Consider the following 18,464-nt stretch of genomic DNA (forward strand, 5'->3'; position numbering starts at 1 on the left):
CTTTCTTGCTTCCCAACCCTGTGGCCGTCTCAAGAGGAATCTAAGAGTCCAGAGGAACTGCTGAGGTATCTTAGGCCTGACTAGCTAGGAGAGGGTGTGGTGCTGCAAATCTGCTCCCTTCTGTTAGAGCATGATGGAGTCTATTCCTCATGTTAGGCTTCCATTTAAGACTTACATTCTTCTTAGAAGATTTATTTATTTATTATGTATACAGTGCTCTATCTGCATGTATGCTTGCAGGTCAGAAGAGAACACCAGATCTCATTATAGATGGTTGTGAGCCACCATGTGACTGCTGGGAATTGAACTCAGGGCCTCTGGAAGAACAGTCAGTGCTCTTAACCTCTGAGCCATCTCTCCAGCCCTTAAGACTTATTTTAAATAAGAACCCTTTTAATAATAGCTATTATTACTATTTGACAGTTCCATGGACAAATAATGTGACAATCAACAAGCAGACTACTGAGGACATTCCTTGTGATTGAACTATCCAGAGAAAACGGTACAGTTGTATGGTAACAGATAAGGCCTCAGAATGTTCCTTTCTATTGAAGTACTTCCAATGATTCCCTTTCAAAGAGATTAGTCCATCTGTAGAAGTTGCTGGCAGTATGACAAGAATGGTGTGGCAGTTATTGATTAGTAAATTGAACTCTCTCTACTACTAAACAAATGGTTGCATGAAGACACTAACTTGGGCAAAGCATCCCTTATTCCTCTGGGATGAAGAACATCACTTCCTTGGGTTTGCGATAGACATTGAACTTCCATCAGCCCAAGTGCTTCTTCAGTCCTACTGAGAGGCATGGACTACACACTGTAGCTGAAGTCACGCTTTTCTACCTACTAGCCGTGGGTCTTAGGATAGTGCTGCTAATCTTTGAGTTTGTTTTTACAAATGTAATAGAAAGGAGGATGAGCTGTAAAAATGGTTCATAATCCGTGTGGAGGGAACGTTTAGCCTGGTTCATGCTGAACACTCAGTATTAGCTACTAATTAATCTAAAGGATACCAGTTCTCTAAAGGATGCTTATGGTCAGACCAATACGAAGTTATGAATTCATGACTCTAGTCACTCCTTCCTGCTAAAATGATGTCTGCTTTCCCTCTACTCATGTCAGAAGAGCTTCAATCAACTTAGCTAAACTGTCAACTGGACAGAGCTACATATAGTACTAAGATCTGACTAGAGTCCAGGTGCTCAGGAGAAAGAGTGCCTTTAATTCTCCAGATAAAGAGAAAGAAGCTCATTATGGAGGAGAGTTGCATTTGCTGAGGGCTTTGTCCAGATGTGGAATCTTAAAAGTGATCTCATGTCATTATCAGCAGCATTCTGCAAATGATGAAAATGAACCTCAAGAAGTATACCGTGGGGCCAGTAGGTGAGAGACTTGTGGGCAGGCAGCAACACCACTGCTACCACCCACTGGATTTGGTTCCCACAAGACCCATTGCACCACTCACCCCCATTGACCAGATCTTCCTGCCCTTGGTCAACTATTTCAGGCAACATCAGTAGCCAACACAGGAACAAGCACCACCTACACCAACTGGAAGAACAGATAGGTAAATGCCAGTGTAATAATACATTTAACAACATAAAGGGCAATATGGCACCACCAGAACACAGTGGTCCTACAACAGCAAGACCTGAACATCTCAACGGAGATGAAGCAGAATAAAACAACCTTAAAGAAAATGTTATGAAGATGACAGAGGCCTTTAAAGAGAAAATGAAACATTCCCTTAAAGAAATCAAGGAAAAGACAAACAAAAAAATTGGAAGGAATCAATAAATCCCTTAAAGAAAGCCAAGAAAAATAATTAAACAGGTGAAGGAAACAGTTCAAAACTTGAAAAGTGAAATAGAGGCAATAAAGAAAACACAAGCCTAGGGAATTCTCGAAATGGAAAATCTGGTAAGCAAACAGGAACTACTGATTCAAGCATCTCCAGCATAATACAAGAGATAGAAAAGAGAATCTCAGGCATTGAAGATATAATAGAGGAAATAGATTCATTGGTCAAAGAAAATGTTAAATTTTCTGAAAAATGATTAACACAGAACATCCAGGAGATCTGGGACACCATGAGAAGACCAAACCTAAGAATAATAGGGGTAGAAGAAGGAGAAGAATTCCAGCTCAAGGGCACAGAAAGTATTTTCAACAAAATCATAGAAGAAAACTTTCCCAACCTAAAGAAGGACATGCCTATGAAGGTACAAGAAGCTTGCCAAATACCAAATAGACTGGACCAGAAAAAAGTTCCCTCACCACATAATAATCAAAACACTGAACATATAGAATAAAAAATAATATTAAGAGCTGCAAAGGAAAAAGAACAAGTAACATATAAAGGTAGACCTATCAGAATTACATTCGACTTCTCAATGGGGACTGTAAAAGCTAAAAGGTCCTGAACAGAAGTTTTCCAGACACTAAGAGATCATGGATGCCAGTCCAGACTACTATGCCCAGTAAAACTTTCAATCACCATAGACAGAGAAAACAATATAGTTCCTGACAAAACCAGATTTAAACAATACCTATCCACAAATCCAGCCCTACAGAAAGTACTAGAAGGAAAAATCCAACCTAGGAAAGTTAGATGTATCCATGAAACACGGGTAATAGATAATCTCACACCAGCAAAACCCAAAGAAGGGAAAAACACACAAACCACCACTATCACCAACAAAACCAAAATATAACAGGAATTAATAATCACAGATCATAACTATCCATTAATATCAATGGTCTCAATTCACCTATAAAAGGACACAGGCTAACAGAACAGATACAAAAACAAGATCCATCCTTCTGCTGCATACAAGAAACACATCTTAACTTCAAAGACAGGCATTACCTTAGAGTAAAGGGTTGTGAAAAATTTTCCAATCAAATGAACCTAAAAATGAAGCTTGTGTACCTATCCTAATCTCTAACAAAATAGACTTCAAACTAAAATTAATCAAAAGAGACGAGGAAGGACATTTCATCACAGGAAAAATCCATCAAGGTAAAGTCTCAGTTCTGAACAATTATGCCCCAAATACAAGGGCACCCACATTTGTAAAAGAAACATTACTAAAACTTAAATCACACATCAAACCCCACACATTGATAGTGTGGGACTTCAGCACCCCATTCTCATCAATGACAGGTCGGTCAGACAGAAACTTAACAGAGAAACAAGGGAACTAGCAGGTGTTGACTCAAACAGACTTAACATATATCTACAGAACATTTCACCGAAACACAAAAGAATCTGTCTTCTTCTCAGCACCTCGTGAAACCTTCTCCAAAATTGACCACATACTTGGTCACAAAGCAAATCTCAACTAATACAAAAAATTGAATAACCCCTTGTATCTTATTGGATCACAATGGATAAAGGTTATAATTCAACAACAACGCAAACTACAGATAGCCTACAAACTCATGGAAATGGAACAACTCTTAACTGAATTACCATTGGGTTGAGGAAGAAATAAAGAAAGACTTTCTAGATTTCAATAAAAAGGAATGTACAATATACCCAAACTTAGGGGGCACATTGAAAGCAGTGCTAATGGAAAGTTCATTGTACTAAATGCCTACTTAAAGAATTTGAAGAAATCTCACACTAGGGACTTAACACCACTCATGAAAGCTCTAGAACAAAAAGAAGCAAACTCATCCAGGAGGAGTGATGACAGGAAATAATCAAACTCAGGAAAATAGAAACAAAGAGAATAATACAAAGAATCAATGAAACAAAGAGTTGGTTCTTTGAGAAAATCAACAAGATAGACAAGCCTTTATCAAAACTAACCAAAAGGCAGAGAGAGAACATCCAAATTAACAAAAGCAGAAATGAAAAGGGAGACATAACAACAGACATGGAGGAACACCAGAGAATCATTAGATCATACTTCAAATACCTGTACTCCACAAAATTGGAAAATCTAAAAGAAATGAACAATTTTCTGGATAGGTACAACATACCAAAATTAAATCAAGACCATATAAACTATTTAAATAAACCTATAAACTCTAAGGAGATAGTAATCATTAAAAGTTTCCCAACCAAAAAAAGCCCAGGGCCAGATGGTTTCAGTGCAGATTTCTACCTGAATTTCAAAAAAGAGCTAATACCAACACTCCTCAAATTGTTCCACACAATAGAAACAGAAGGAACAATGCCAAACTCTTTCTGTGAGGCTACAGTTACCCAGATAACCAAACCACACAAAGATGTAACAAAGAAAGAAAATTATAGACCAATTTCCCTCATGAACATAGATGCAAAAATACTCGATAAAACCCTGGCAAGCTGTATCCAAGAACACATTTAAAAAATCATCCACCATTATAAAGTAGTCTTTATCCCATAGATGCAGGTTGGTTCAACATATAAAAATCTGTCAATGTAATCCACCATACAAACAACCTGAAAGGAAAAAAAAGATCATCTCAGATGCTGAAAAAAACCTTTGAGAAAATCTAATACATCTTCATAATAATGATCTTGGAGAGATCAAGGATATAAAGAACATAGCTAAACATAATAAAAGCAATATATAGCAAACCAACAGCCAACATCAAATTAAATGGAGAGAAACTCAAAGTAGTTCCACTAAAATAAGGAACAAGACAAAGCTGTCCACTCTCTCTATATCTATTCAATATAGTACTTCAAGGTCTAGCAAGAGCAATAAGACAGCAAAAGGAGATCAAGGGAATACAAATTGGAAAGGAAGAAGTAAAACTTTCGCTATTTGTGGATGATATGATTCTATATATAAGTGATCCCAGAAATTCTACCAGGTTACTCCTACAGCTGATAAACATCTTCAATAATGTGGCAGAATACAATTAACTAAAAAACTTAGTAGTCCTCTTGTATACAAATGATAGAAGGCTGAGAAAGAAATCAGAGAAACAACACCCTTCACAAAAACCTCAAATAATATAAAATATGTTGGAGTAAATCTAACCAAACGAGTGAAAGACCTGTATGTCAAGAACTTTAAGTCTTTGAAGAAAAAAATTGAAGAACATATGAGAAAATGGAAAGATCTCCCATGTTCATAGATAAGTAGGATTAATATAGTAAAAATGGCAACCTTACCAAAATCAATCTACAGATTCAACACAATTCCCAACAAATCCCAACATAATTCTTCACAGACCTTGTAAGAACAATACTCAAATTCATATGGAAAAAACAAAAACATCCAAGATAGCTAAAACAATCCTGTATAATAAAGCAACTTCTAGAGGCATCCCCATCCCTGACCTCAAGCTCTTCTATAGAACTACAGTAATAAAAACAGCTTGGTATTGGCATAAAAACCAACACATAGATCAATGGAATCGAATTGAAGACCTTGACATAAATTCACACACCTATCAACACCTGATTTTCAACAAAGAAGCCAAAACTGCACAATGGAAAAAAAGAAAGCATCTTCAACAAATGGTGCTGGCATAACTAGATGTCAACATGTAGAAGATTGCAAATACATCCATATCTATCATCATATAGAAAACTGAAGTCCAAGTGGATCAAAGACCTTGGCATAAATCCAGTTACACTGAACCTGACAGAAGAGAAAGTGGGAAATAGCCTTGAAGGCATAAGCATAGGAGACCACTTCCTGAATATAACACCAGTAGCAAGACACTAAAATAGACAATAAATGCGACCTCTTGAACTGAAAAGTTTCTATAAGGCTAAGTACATGGTCAATAAGACAAAACATCAGCCTACAGAGTGGTAAAAGACCTTCATCAACCCCACATCTGACAGAGGGCTGATCTCCAAAATATATAAAGAATTCAAGAAACTAAACACCACAATACCAAATAATCCAATTAAAAAGTGAGGTACCGATCTAAAGAGAGAATTCTCAACAGAACCATCTTAAATGGCTGAAAGACAGTTAAGGAATTGCTCAACATCTTTAGTTATCAGAGAAATGCAAATCAAAACGACTCCAAGATAACATCTTACACCTGTCAGAATGGCTAAGATCAAAAACACTGACAACAGCTTATGATGGAGAGGATGTGGATCAAGGGGAACACTCCTCCACTCTTGGTGGGAGTGCAAACTTGTACAGCTACTTTGGAAATCAATATGGTGGTTTCTCAGAAAAATAGGGATCAATCTATACCATTCCTGGGCATATATCCAAAGGATGCTCAATCATACCACAAGGATACTTGCTCAACTATGTTCATAGCAGCATTATTCATAATAGCCAGAATGTGGAAACAATCTACATACCCCTCAAGTGAAGAACAGATAAGGAAAATGTGGTACATTTACATAATGGAGTATTACTCCTCTGTAAAAAACAATGACCTCATGAAATTTGCAGGCAAATGGATGGAACTAGAAAAAACCATTCTGATTGAGTAACCCAGACCCAGAAAGACAAACATGGTATGTACTTACTCATAAGTGGATATTAGGAGTAAAGTACATGATAATTAACCTACAATCAACATTCCCAGAGAGGATAGATAACAAAGAGATCCCAAAGAGTGATGCATGGATTTCCCTGGAAAGGGGAAATAGAAGAGATCTCTTGGGTAAACTGGGGTGGGGATGGAGAGATGGGAGATGGGAACTTGAGGGAGCAGGTTGGATGGGCTGGGCATGGGAGGCAGGTTGGGGGTAGTACAGAGGAGGGGGAGAGTAACTAAAGAGAAATGTTGATGGGGGGTGGGCATTTCAGGGCTAGGGAGAAAACTGATGCCAGGAAAACTTTCAGGAATCCACAAGGCTAGCCCCAGTTAAGACTCCTAGCAATAGAGGAGAGGGTGCCTGAACTGGCCATCTACTGTAATCAGACTGGTGACTACCCTGATTGTCATCAGAGAGCCTTTATCTAGTAAGATCAGCACTGGGCTGAGCTCTGGGATTCCTGCTCTCTTGGGAGCAGGAGGAGAGATTGTAAGGGCCAGGGGTGTCAAGGTCATAGTTGGGGAACCCACAGAGACAGCTAACCTGAGCTCATGGGAGTTCATGGACCCTGGACCAATAGTTAGGGAGCCTACATGGGACCGACCTAGGCCCTGTGTATGTGTGTGACAGTTGTGTAGCCTGGTCTGTTTGTAAGGTTCCTAGCAGTGAGATCAGTGCCTGTCCCTGGTGCTTAGCTGGCTTTTGGGAACCTGTTCCCCGTGCTGGATTACCTTGCCCAGCCTTTATGCAAAGGGGAGGATCTTGGTTCTATTTTAACTTGATGTGCTATTTTAACGTGATGTGTTCAAGCTCATGGGAGGCTTGTCCCTTTCTGAATGGAGAGGGAGGAGTAGATGGGGAGGATGGTAAATGAGAGTTAGGGAGAAGCGAATAGGAGGAGAAGAGGGAGGGGAAACTGTGGTCGGTATGTAAAATAAATGAAAAAAATATTAATTAAACAAAATAAAATTAAAAAAGAAGTATATTGTTTAAGGTTGAATTTCATGTATTATCTGCAAGTCTGGTTACAGTACTCTCCTACTATCCTCCATGGTTTCATTTCAAGATAAGCGTGAAAAGAAGTATCTAGACTAGGTTCTGAGCTGACCCAATCCAATACCCAGACAATGTGTCTTCTACTAATAAACCCCCAGAGCCAACAGGGCTAATGAAAGTGCCCTTTGACAAAGCTGCTGAGTTTGCTGGGGTGCTTCAGAGTCACAGTGAGGTGTGGGCCGATCATCACGGTAGCCATGGCACCAGCCGGACACTGCCTTCTACTCTGAACCATCCTTTATACCCATCTTACAAATTTCTTAATAGTTTTTACTTAAGAGCAATAAAAATGACTGTAACAAAACTTTGACAAATATAGATAGTAATTTGCAGCTGTAGGAGAGGTGAGGCGTAGCTGTCAAAATTAGGGCAAATGGAGCAAACAGCTTAGACATTTGTGTTCCAAGAAGCAGAATCAAACCCTTCTGTCAGACACCTCTGATCCAATCCACAGAACATTCATTCCACACATCATAAGGCTCAAGAAGTGTCTCACAAAAACAGTTACCAGGTTAATATGAATTTGAAGGACCTGCCAGTACTTCATATCTAAACTGGTAAGGTGATCTAACCTAAACTCCAGTCTTGCCCTTTTGCTGATTTTTAAAATGCCAGACACTCAACAATCCTAATACAAAGAATGTGGAAAGTATTAAGCAAGGATCAGAGATTCATGAATACATTATTTATTCTAACTCACATGTGTCTACCAACCTGGTGATAAATACACATACACATGTGCACACACACACACACACAATATATATATATGCTGTGATGGGCAACATAGCCCAATTTTAGGAGATGGAATAAGTCTCCAATTGTGGATGAGAATTTCCTGATATGTAATTGGATCTGTCTGTGAGGACTGATGTGGCCTCCCTCACATTCCATAGAGCACTGAATTTGAGAGTCAGACCCAGATTTCTGCTTAGAAATGTCTCACAAACATCTCTGGGGAACAGAATGCTATTTGTAAAGTTTTCCAGTCACTGTGATGTAAACATTCTTCTCATGTCTGATTTGAAAATGTCCATCTTGGTATCATCTGGCACATAAAATTCCTGCAAGTTAAAAAAAAACTGGTTTCTGTAAACAGGTAGAGGCTGGCCCAACCTATCACTGTCAGGATTTGGTGGTGTCCTCCTTCACCTCTGTGTGGGGAATTGTAATGACTGCAATCCACTTGAAGCTTGGAGTGGACATTGTAGACCCTGTCTACTTGTGCGACTTATAGTCTTGGTTCCTTGTGCTTTGCCTGCTTCTGGTGATTTGGAGAGCTATAGTCACTCTAAAAATGAAACTGCCCAATAGCATTTATGTCTACTATTCCATGTATACTTCTACAAAGGCTCAGTACTCTCCTGTGCTATGCACTACTAATGTAAACTATGTTGTCTAGTGGGTTCCCATTTTTCTACCCTGCAGCTATAACAGAATTGTTCTAACAACTTTCCTGCCTTTGGGCTCATGCCCTTGCTTCTGCCACTGACATGTTGTGTGTCATTTGTCTACAGATCACTTGCTTGTTTTTTTATCTGATCTGAAGAAAGTAATAGTTTCTCATAGGGCTTCTGTATTATTAACTGAAGTAAGGTGTGGAACTGATTCAGTGAAATTGCCCACAGATGAACAGTCCCCAACATTAGTTTTGTTGACTATAAGTGCGAGATAGGTGCTGAAAGCCCTTCAAATGACTGCATCTTAACAGGAGTACAGGTTTATGACTGCTATTCAGATGGCTAATCTCAATCATTGATTTAATTAGTTTTGGTAACCCTAGCCCAGGGAATTAATGAGGCACATGCTTAGGCATTTCCAGTGAGGATTAACCGAAGGGATATGTCCTGAATGTGGGTGGCATCATCCTATGTGCTGGGATCTCAAACTGAATAACAAAGAGAAAGCTAGATAAGTACCAGAATTCATCTCTCTGCTTCTCAATCTGCCCAGAGAGCTGAGCAAACAGCCTCATGTTCCCGGCACCATGCTTGGCCAGGCGTGATGGACTGCAGGCAAACACACCTTTCTTCCCTTCAGCTACATCCTGCCAGGTGTTTCATAACAGCAACGAGAAAATCAACAATGCAGCCATTTCTTGTGATGTTTTCAAAGAGGATGAGGAAGAGGCATTAGAATGATGGTGGCTCGGGGGAGAAGGGAGAGATACAGAGAAAAAGCATGTGTGTGAGAGAGACAGACGAGAAATAGAGGGATGTAGAGAGGGAGAGAAGAACTCAAAGAGGAAGCAAAGAGCGGGAGAAGGAGCAGCAGCAGAAAGAGAAGAGGAAGGAAGCAGAAGTGGAGAGAAAGGGAAAGGAAACGGAGCTGAGAGACGCGCGCTTTGGCATTCTTCCTTAAGTGACAAGAAATAGGATGATTCCTGCTTTTCAGTCCTTGTCCTACCGTATTGCTTGGCAGAGCAACCCTGCCACAAGGATTGGGACCTCTGCTCTAAATAAGCTGCTGGGAAACGCTGTTCCTGCTTGGCATTCTGGAGTCATTCTTGCAGCTTTTTAGCAATTGCACTGAAAAGACTCTGCTCTGCAAATTTCATTAAGATTCATCAAGGACACCTTTTATAGATCATTAATGAAAGCATTGTAGAGAGCAGAGCCCAGTGTCAACTCTGGCATCTCCTCAGCTATTAAGGATCCCAAGAATAGACCCAGGGTATGTCAGAAGGGTCCATCTGGAGCCACTTTTAAATCTATGTAATAGAAACTATTATCTAAACCTATTTTAATTAATTGACTTTTATGAACAGACGTGCATAAGATGGCACTGAATGCTTCATTAGAAATAAAGTTGCATTCAGCCCCTATCCCCCACCATTAACTACCTAAGTGCTTGTTTCTAAGTCAAGTGTTTTCAATGGAATATGCTTGCTATGAGGTTATTTTGCCTGGGGCTTATTCTCAAGTTATTCTTGGATATTTGCTGAATTTTTCCATTAATATCAGCTCTGCTATTTTTTTCAGGAATGGGTATGAGGTCTCCTAAGATATTCATTGATCCTTTATGTATTGATGGCAGAGTCTGTGTGTTGGGAGCAATATATGTAGGGCTGAGAGGCAGAATGCATATTGGTTATGACTATGGATGGCTCCAGATTGGCAGTCTTGTGCTGCCACTGACGAGCTATGTGACTCTGAGTCATTATCTGATCAATGTGTGTACCATTTCCCTCACTTGCCAACGGTAACTTCTTTCTGGGGCATCTGTTGGTTGGTATGAGGCCATTCAGTATATCTAGCTGTCTGTGGCTGACACTGATTCTGACAATAGCTCTGACTACCAGTGTAGCCACATAGAGTGTGTCAATAGTTTACCTGCCATCCCCACTTAACTCCTAGGGATTTCATGAAGATGTAAGGGACTAATATACACAAAACCTTTTCCTCAGTGCCCAACATACCCTAAGTGTTCAATAAACTCAATTAACTGTCATTATTTTCAGGGCATTGGCTAGAAGGCATGATAAAGGAAGAGCTTTTGTAACTGTGTTAAGGGATATTTTCTACCACCCAACTCAGGCCCATCTGCAAGGGTCTATTAGAAGTATTTCTATGGTACTGGACAAATGGCTCAGCAGTTAAGAGTGCATACATAGAAGACTCAAGATCAGTTCCCAGCCCTCATATTAGAACTGCCTATAATTCCAAATACTGAACACCTGGCTACTTCTAGATGTCTTGAGTACCTTTACTCAAAGGTGCATATCCCTCATACATATAATTTAAAATAGAACAAATGTTAAAAGTGTTTCTGTTATGACAACATGCATGTCACCTATTTACCTATTTGGGGTTTTAAAGAAACACTCCTATTGGAATCCATTGATCTCTATTTTGCATGGCAGGCATGGGGTTCTAAGTTAAGCCACCATCTATGGCCACATGTCTAGTAAGAGGCAGAAATGGGGACAGATGGGGTCTGCTGCTGCAAATCCAGAACTATCCACTTCATGAAACATATACCCTGTAAATCACTTTGCTTTTAAGGGATATTCATCACAATCACATCTAGCAACAAACTGTACCTTTAATGCAGTGGAATCCCAACCAAAATTCCCAGAATAATGTCAATTAAAATATAATTATAATATCATGATAGACATTTAAATATTGTCCCTTAGTTAACATCTGAGGTTCCAGCTTCTACTATTTCCAATCTTTTCTATTTTTTCACAGCAATTTCCTATGTCAGGTTCTTCTTGCTCCTAAACTGTTAGAAAAGCATCTCCCGAGCCGGGCGGTGGTGGCACACGCCTTTAATTCCAGCACTCGGGAGGCAGAGCCAGGTGGATCTCTGTGAGTTTGAGGCCAGCCTGGTCTCCAAAGCGAGTTCCAGGAAAGGCGCAAAGCTACACAGAGAAACCCTGTCTCAAAAAACCAAAAAAAAAAAAAAAAAAAAAAAAAAAAGAAAAGCATCTCTCAATGGTTTCCTTTACCAAGACTCAACTAGTGAGAAAGTTATTCATATCCACAGACACTTTTTGATGTCTGTTCTGGCTCTGTCATTTTTCCACAGTGCCTGTGACTTCCCATTGCTTTCAGGATACAACCTAATGTCTTTCGTAGTAACTCCATTGTTGAGTTTAGAATGCTGGTGACCACTAGGGTCCTCTTCATTGCTTGACAGGCTCATCAATATATACATAACCACATAGGACATATATGCATATACACTCTCTCATGTGAACATGCCACATGTATGCATATGTCTATATACATACACATGCATACACATATATACAAACCTACAGTTTTTACCATTCTTGATGGTTATAATGGCTTATTCTTCATGCCTCTGTCTCCAAAGAAGAGAAAACCTTTTTGATTTGTTTGTTTGTTTTGTTAAAAGATCTACTATGCAGATACCCCAGTAAAGACAGATGAAAGGAGAAATTGTTTTTCTTATTTTTTTTTCACCAGCCAAAATTTATAGTGACACATTTTGATTACATGTGTAAGAAAAAAAAGTGAGTATTATTTGCCAATAAAAATACAGGACCAAAAAAAAATACAGGACCAATTTTCTTCTAAACATGAGTTTAGGGACAAAAATCAGCCATACACTGAATGGATAGGGTCAACAGAAAGTTGGATTGGAGGTTGTTTTATATGTACCAACTCTGGAAACCCATTTATTGGAGAATGTTTCAGAGAAGAGAACTACTTCTGAATGATACTCCTCCAAAATAATCCTGCATTAGGGATATAGTCTGGGGATACTGAGAACCCAAGAAGACACTTCTAACCACATGTGCACACATCTCTCACCACCACTGTCCCACCTTCTAGAGACACTGTGGGACACAGGATGACAGCCTTACCTTGGGTAGATGGAGAGAACAGGCAGCAAGGTGGTTTAGATCAAGGGTACAAAGTCATAGTTCTCTCTTCTAACAAGGGGAATTGGAACTGTGGAGCTCTTGCCTTCTGAGTACTTGTTTTTGTTGTTGTTATTATAATTACTATAATATTGTTTGTGTGTTATGTGTGAGTGTAGACACATAGTGCCACAGTGCATGTTTGGAGGTTAGATTACAGCTTCATGGAGCTGTGTCTCTCATTCATCTTTATGTGGGTTCTGGGAATTGAACTCAGATCACCAGTCTTTCAAGATAGCACTTTTAGCCACTGAGATATTTAGTCAGTTCTCCCCCAGTTTCTTTTGTTTTGGCTCGTGCCTATTGTGAATGCTTAAAATCAGTTTTACTATATGTTATTTCTTGTTTTCATTAACAGACAACATTGTATGTACTTACTTACTATACACAACATTGCTTTTATGTACACATCATGGAATGATTAAACCCAGCTAATTGGCATGTTATTTTCTTATGTAGTTTTCATCTTTGTCATAAGGAAACTTCTATAAGCATTTTTCCAGAATACAATGTATAATTGGCTGCAGTCATAGTGATGCACAAGGCCTTTTAGGGTTATTCCTAAAACTGAAAATTTCCATCCTTGAACTACAACTTTCTAATGGCTGCTCTCTTCTCTGCTTCTGGGAAATCAGCTTGATCAGATAACGCATTAATGAAATCCTACATCATTTTTATTTTGATTCCTGGGTTATTTGCACCCAATATAATGTCTTCCAGACTTATGCATGTTGTTAAAAATTACAGAAGGTCCTTTTTTTTAAATAGCTGAATAGTCAATCTCTATTGGGATGAGTATTTTGAGGTAGAATAAAGCAAACACATCATGTGCAAGTGGTGGTTGGTAAAGAGTAATCATCTCATCATAAAGCTAGTAACTTGGATTCTCTTTTACACACACTGAAGTGTATTTTCAGCAGCCATCTCCCAGACTGAAATATTTGTCGGTGGGAGTGGGATTCTAGAAGCCTGAGCCAATTACAACAAAGGCTTGCCTAAATCCAGCATTCCTGTTCCATCCTCTGTTCCATGGTTTCTTGTTAACTGAAGAATTAATGCTGGACCTCAAGTCTCCTACATTATAATCAAGGAGTTCTTTGGGTATTAATAGGCTCTGAGTCATACAGTTAAAAAATATGCAACCAATGTGTCTTATCCTGAGGAAGTAGAAGTGGTACTTAATAAATGAACGAAAGAAAATGCCCTTGAATCATTTGAACTTATCTAAGCTTTTGCTTCTCATTGTCCAACTCCAAAGCTCCAGAAAAACCTTAAATTGCCATTAAAAGGGCCAGGGACAAGGTTCTCTGAAGACAGAGAAATGAGTATGACCTGAGGCTGCTCAGTTCTTTTGCAATGCCATCTCTACAGCATGTCTTCAGCTTAAGATCAAAATAGAAAGTCGTATGGAACGTCAGCAGTATTTTTTACTTGTTGGTAGTGAGGCTTATGGAGGTATAAGTCACAGATTTTCAAAACCAATAGAGAGAGACTTCAGGGGTGTCTGGTCTGGCTTCTTCACTTTACAGTCAATAAACTCAAGTTGTCTTTGTATAGTCATGCAGAGCAAAGGCTTAAAGAAAATACATGGGTTTCCAGGGGTTGGCACAAGTCTGACATACAGAAGTGCTCAATAAACCTTTGCTTACAGAGTTATTGGCTGGCTGACAGAATAAGCATCATATATCTGCTTAGTTGTAGAGATCTCTGCTTCCATGGGTGTCTGTCCCATTGTCTCTCTTAAGACCTATTAAAACATCAGAATTAGTCTTTGTTTTCAGGCCAAAATCTCAAGTCTCCAAATGAACAGTTAGTCTGACTTAAAGGAAACTTTGGGTTGAAGCCTATAGGCTCATCTTTCCGTCTTTAAGGGTGGGAACTTTTGCAGAACAGAAGACAAGGAACAAACAAAGTTGGCAACTGTAGCCTCTCTGCCTACTTGGAAGAGTGAAGACTCCAGTTTCTGTCATGAATCTCATAGCAAAATACTATACACTGTTATTTTACCTCATGACCCCTCGATCCCTATTCTCAATCAACGTTATGGGCAAACTTAAAACGTTCCTTAAAATTGATCATAATCATTGTTAAACTTTTGAGTTGATATCAAAGACTGTTTGGAGGGAAGGTTAGATGGGATTAAAATCAAGGGGCAATTGTATATTTTTCTTTATTTGAACAAAAATCTTCTTTTATTCTTAATTATGTGTATATGTGTGTATGTCTGTGGCCATGTCTGTGTTCACATGTGTGCTCATGTGTTGGGGGTGGGTGTCATGCAAGTGGCTGCAGAGGCCAGAAGAGGTTGTCCTCTGGAGTTGGAGCTACAGGTGGTTGTGAGAAGCCCAATGTGAGTGCCATGGGAACTGACCTCTGGTCCTCTGCAAAAATAGTTTGCATTCATAACCATGGAGCCAGCTCTCCAGCCCTTCATACAATTTTCTTACAGTGTGATACATGCCATGATGACCATGTGGTTTCTGCTGATGGAAAAATATTGAAGAGATTTAGAAGGATTCTAGTTTCTTTACTTCTCACTGGCATGGTGATACGGTAGCTTTCATGGAGTCCTGGGTGTATATAGGATTCTTCTGCAGAATTTTTATGAATCTACCTCTACCACTGAGCTGGCCATCCTAGGAGACAGGGCAGTGAACTATGGCCTGGCCAGTAAGCATGGCCAGATATTAGAATGATATTGGATGTGGCACCAAAAGAGATCCAAGGTATCTAGAATTTCTTGATTCCTGATCCTCAAACTCCTTCCCTTTAAAACAAAAGAGTGAAAATATAACACTGCCCAGAAAAAAAAGGAATCGCATATTTGGCCTGAAGTCACTTAGACCCAAGACTTCTGTGTCTGTCTCCCCTAATGGTCAACCGCCTTGTGCCCCAGCACCTGGTCTTGTAGGCTCCTTTAAGTCCTTGTTGGAAGATGTGTTCCACCAGTTGCATGTGCTAGTCCCTGATTTGCAAAGTCCAGCAGAAAGGCCTGCAGCCTACAAAGAGCACAGAGGCCATCTTTGTCATTTAACTGACTTTCAAAAGTAATGCCCTCATCACCAGGAGCTTATCAAGGCATGTGTTTAAAAAAAATGCCTTTTCTTCCCAGGGAAATTTCTTGCCAGCTTTTGGAAGAATATGGATTTGTTATCCCCTTCCTTTGGGAAGGTAGAGTTGTCTATGGAATCTCTTATATTAATCCAGGTGGGTCTTCCCATTGAGAAGTTCCAAGCTTTGGAGTTACATTTTGACAAACTCTCTTTATACTGGTTTTGCTTGGTGTACTCTAATTCTACCCTGAAAACCCTATATCCCCAAATGCAGTGTTTTTTCCAGACTTGCTATACTACATTTCATTGGAGCATTTGGGTGTCATTCAAACACACACACACACACACACACACACACACACACACACACACACACCCTCTCTGTTTCTTTCCAATGTTGTGCAAGAATGTAGTATCTAGAGGCTCAGTAACCATCTTAGAATCTCAGAGGGAATTTTTACAATGATGAACTTTTGTCCCACAGCCATACAGTTTAATTCTACAATGCTCAAATCCCCAAACTCCTTCCCTTAACTAGAACTCTGGACAAGTGTGTGGACAAAAGATAAAAGTACTTGCAGCACACACAAGAAGCCAATGTTTGTTGACCTGAAGATACATTTGTATCAAGGTCCTGTGGGCTCTGGCATGTACCCATTGATAGACCATCACCACTCTTTTTACTCCAGGCCTCAGTAGTTGCAGCAATCCTGATTTGCATATACATCTATCTCCTTTTCAGAGCTCCCCACTCTACCTCCAGCATCCTGCTGATGTCTATGCAGAATATATTTCAAGCAACAGCTCATACATCTCCACCCTGGGCATCTCCATGATAGCAGATGAATTAACTGGTCTTCCTTTTAACCTCCCCAAATCCTGTGTTTTATTCAAAGATTATTGTACTGCAGTAAAATCGTGTGTGCATTGCCTATCTCTCCTGCTCTGCTCTCTGAAGAGGATTTACTTATCTTTTCAACCTCACTGTATCCCCATGAGAACCTCTGTGATCAGAGTTCCTCCATAACTGACTGAAAGTGAAATGTTACCATAACTTAAGGAGACCAGCAGATCCATTAGCTTCTATGAGAGAATCAGCAGATATTCAGCTTTTGTGAAATAAGGTAAGCTTTTAACTACACTCAAAAATTTCCAGCAAAAGATAAATGGGGGCACATGTCTTCTCATGCACAATGAGGCCTCAAGCACCACAGAGGAGATTACAAGTTACCTGATGGTTTTGATCATGCTGAGGCCCATTTCAACACAGCAATGGGCATGGTCCTGGCGGGGTTCAGGCAGTCCAGACACACAGTAGTAGCAGTCCCCCAGGATTTTAATGCGAAGACAGTGATGCTCCTAAAAGAAACAGAGTGGTAGGGAAAGGGCTGTGTCATCAGGAGGACCAGTTCTTCAGAAAGCTCAAGGAAAGATGCAAGTATCTGTACTTCAGAGTCAGGAATCCCCCACCTTTGGAACATCCTTCTGATGTTCCTATAGTTTATATCTGAAATGGTCTCCAAAGCCCTGGGCTTAGGCCACAGCTTGGTGCTTTTGGGAGGTGGTGGGAACTTGAAGAGCTACAGGCTAGTGGAATGGTCTTCTAGTCCCTAGGTGGGAGTACTCTTGATGTGGGACCACACTACCATGACCTCTTTCTGCTTCCCAGCCACCATGAGGTTAGTGGTTTGCTATGTCACCACCAACCAAAGCAGTAGGACAAGCAATTATTGTTTGAAACTCAAAACTGTGGCAAAATAAATATTTTCCTTATGAATTAATCAATCACCACAGGTATTGTGTTACAGTAAGGGAACACTGACTGACACTATTTCTTTGGATGAATGGTTGGAGTTGAGTAACCTCTTACAGACCTTCTAGAGCTGAGTCCTAGGGACCTATGACTTCATGGGTAGGAGGATCACCTTTGAAAGCAGGGTCTCAGGGCTAAAGAGAGGCGGTATAAACAGAAAGGGCCCCACTGAGCTGGAAGCTCAGTAGACACTTAAAATATCAAGAGGAAGCATGCTGATTTCCTAATCTAAGCATTTTGCTAACTATTGAATACTATTTAAATACCATCAGGTAGAATAAGAACTCGAACCACCTCTGATGCTTATGTGACTGAGTCAGATTTCCAGAACCTTTCTAACCTGCCAAGTAGGCACAGAGGCATCCTGTAGGATTTAGTGCCATGCACACTCCCTGCTCCCAGGTTATTTTAGGAGTTTGTGGATCCTGTCTATTGGTTGTTCAGTGTAGTTACTTTTTCATTAGAGAGCTATGTCTTCAATTTCTTCTTAAATCTCTAGAGTATCGAGAATGAACTTGGAGATTACCTTGCCCACTGATGCTGGTATCTAGGCCTGTGAACCCACAGGACCATTATTCAAAGACATCAAAGTGTTGTAGGGCACATTTTCCCAACACAATTTGTCAAGAAACTATAAAAATTTGTCAACAGCTACCAAAAACAATAATGAGAATTCTTTCAGCTGGC

General features: G+C 39.8%; 1 protein-coding gene across 3 annotated transcripts in view; it reads right to left on the reverse strand.

Annotated features, from left to right (window-relative positions):
* The window catches only part of Adcy8 (adenylate cyclase 8), a 217,365-nt gene that overhangs the window by 99,065 nt on the left and 99,836 nt on the right, over positions 1 to 18,464 (reverse strand). For all 3 annotated transcript variants that reach the window (XM_028876027.1, XM_028876026.1, XM_028876025.1), the window contains exon 5: positions 17,196 to 17,323. In XM_028876027.1, coding sequence (XP_028731860.1) covers positions 17,196 to 17,323 — 128 coding nt within the window. The remainder of the gene's footprint in view (positions 1 to 17,195; positions 17,324 to 18,464) is intronic.

The sequence above is a fragment of the Peromyscus leucopus genome, chromosome 20 (assembly GCF_004664715.2).
Source record: "Peromyscus leucopus breed LL Stock chromosome 20, UCI_PerLeu_2.1, whole genome shotgun sequence".
NCBI lineage: Eukaryota > Metazoa > Chordata > Mammalia > Rodentia > Cricetidae > Peromyscus > Peromyscus leucopus.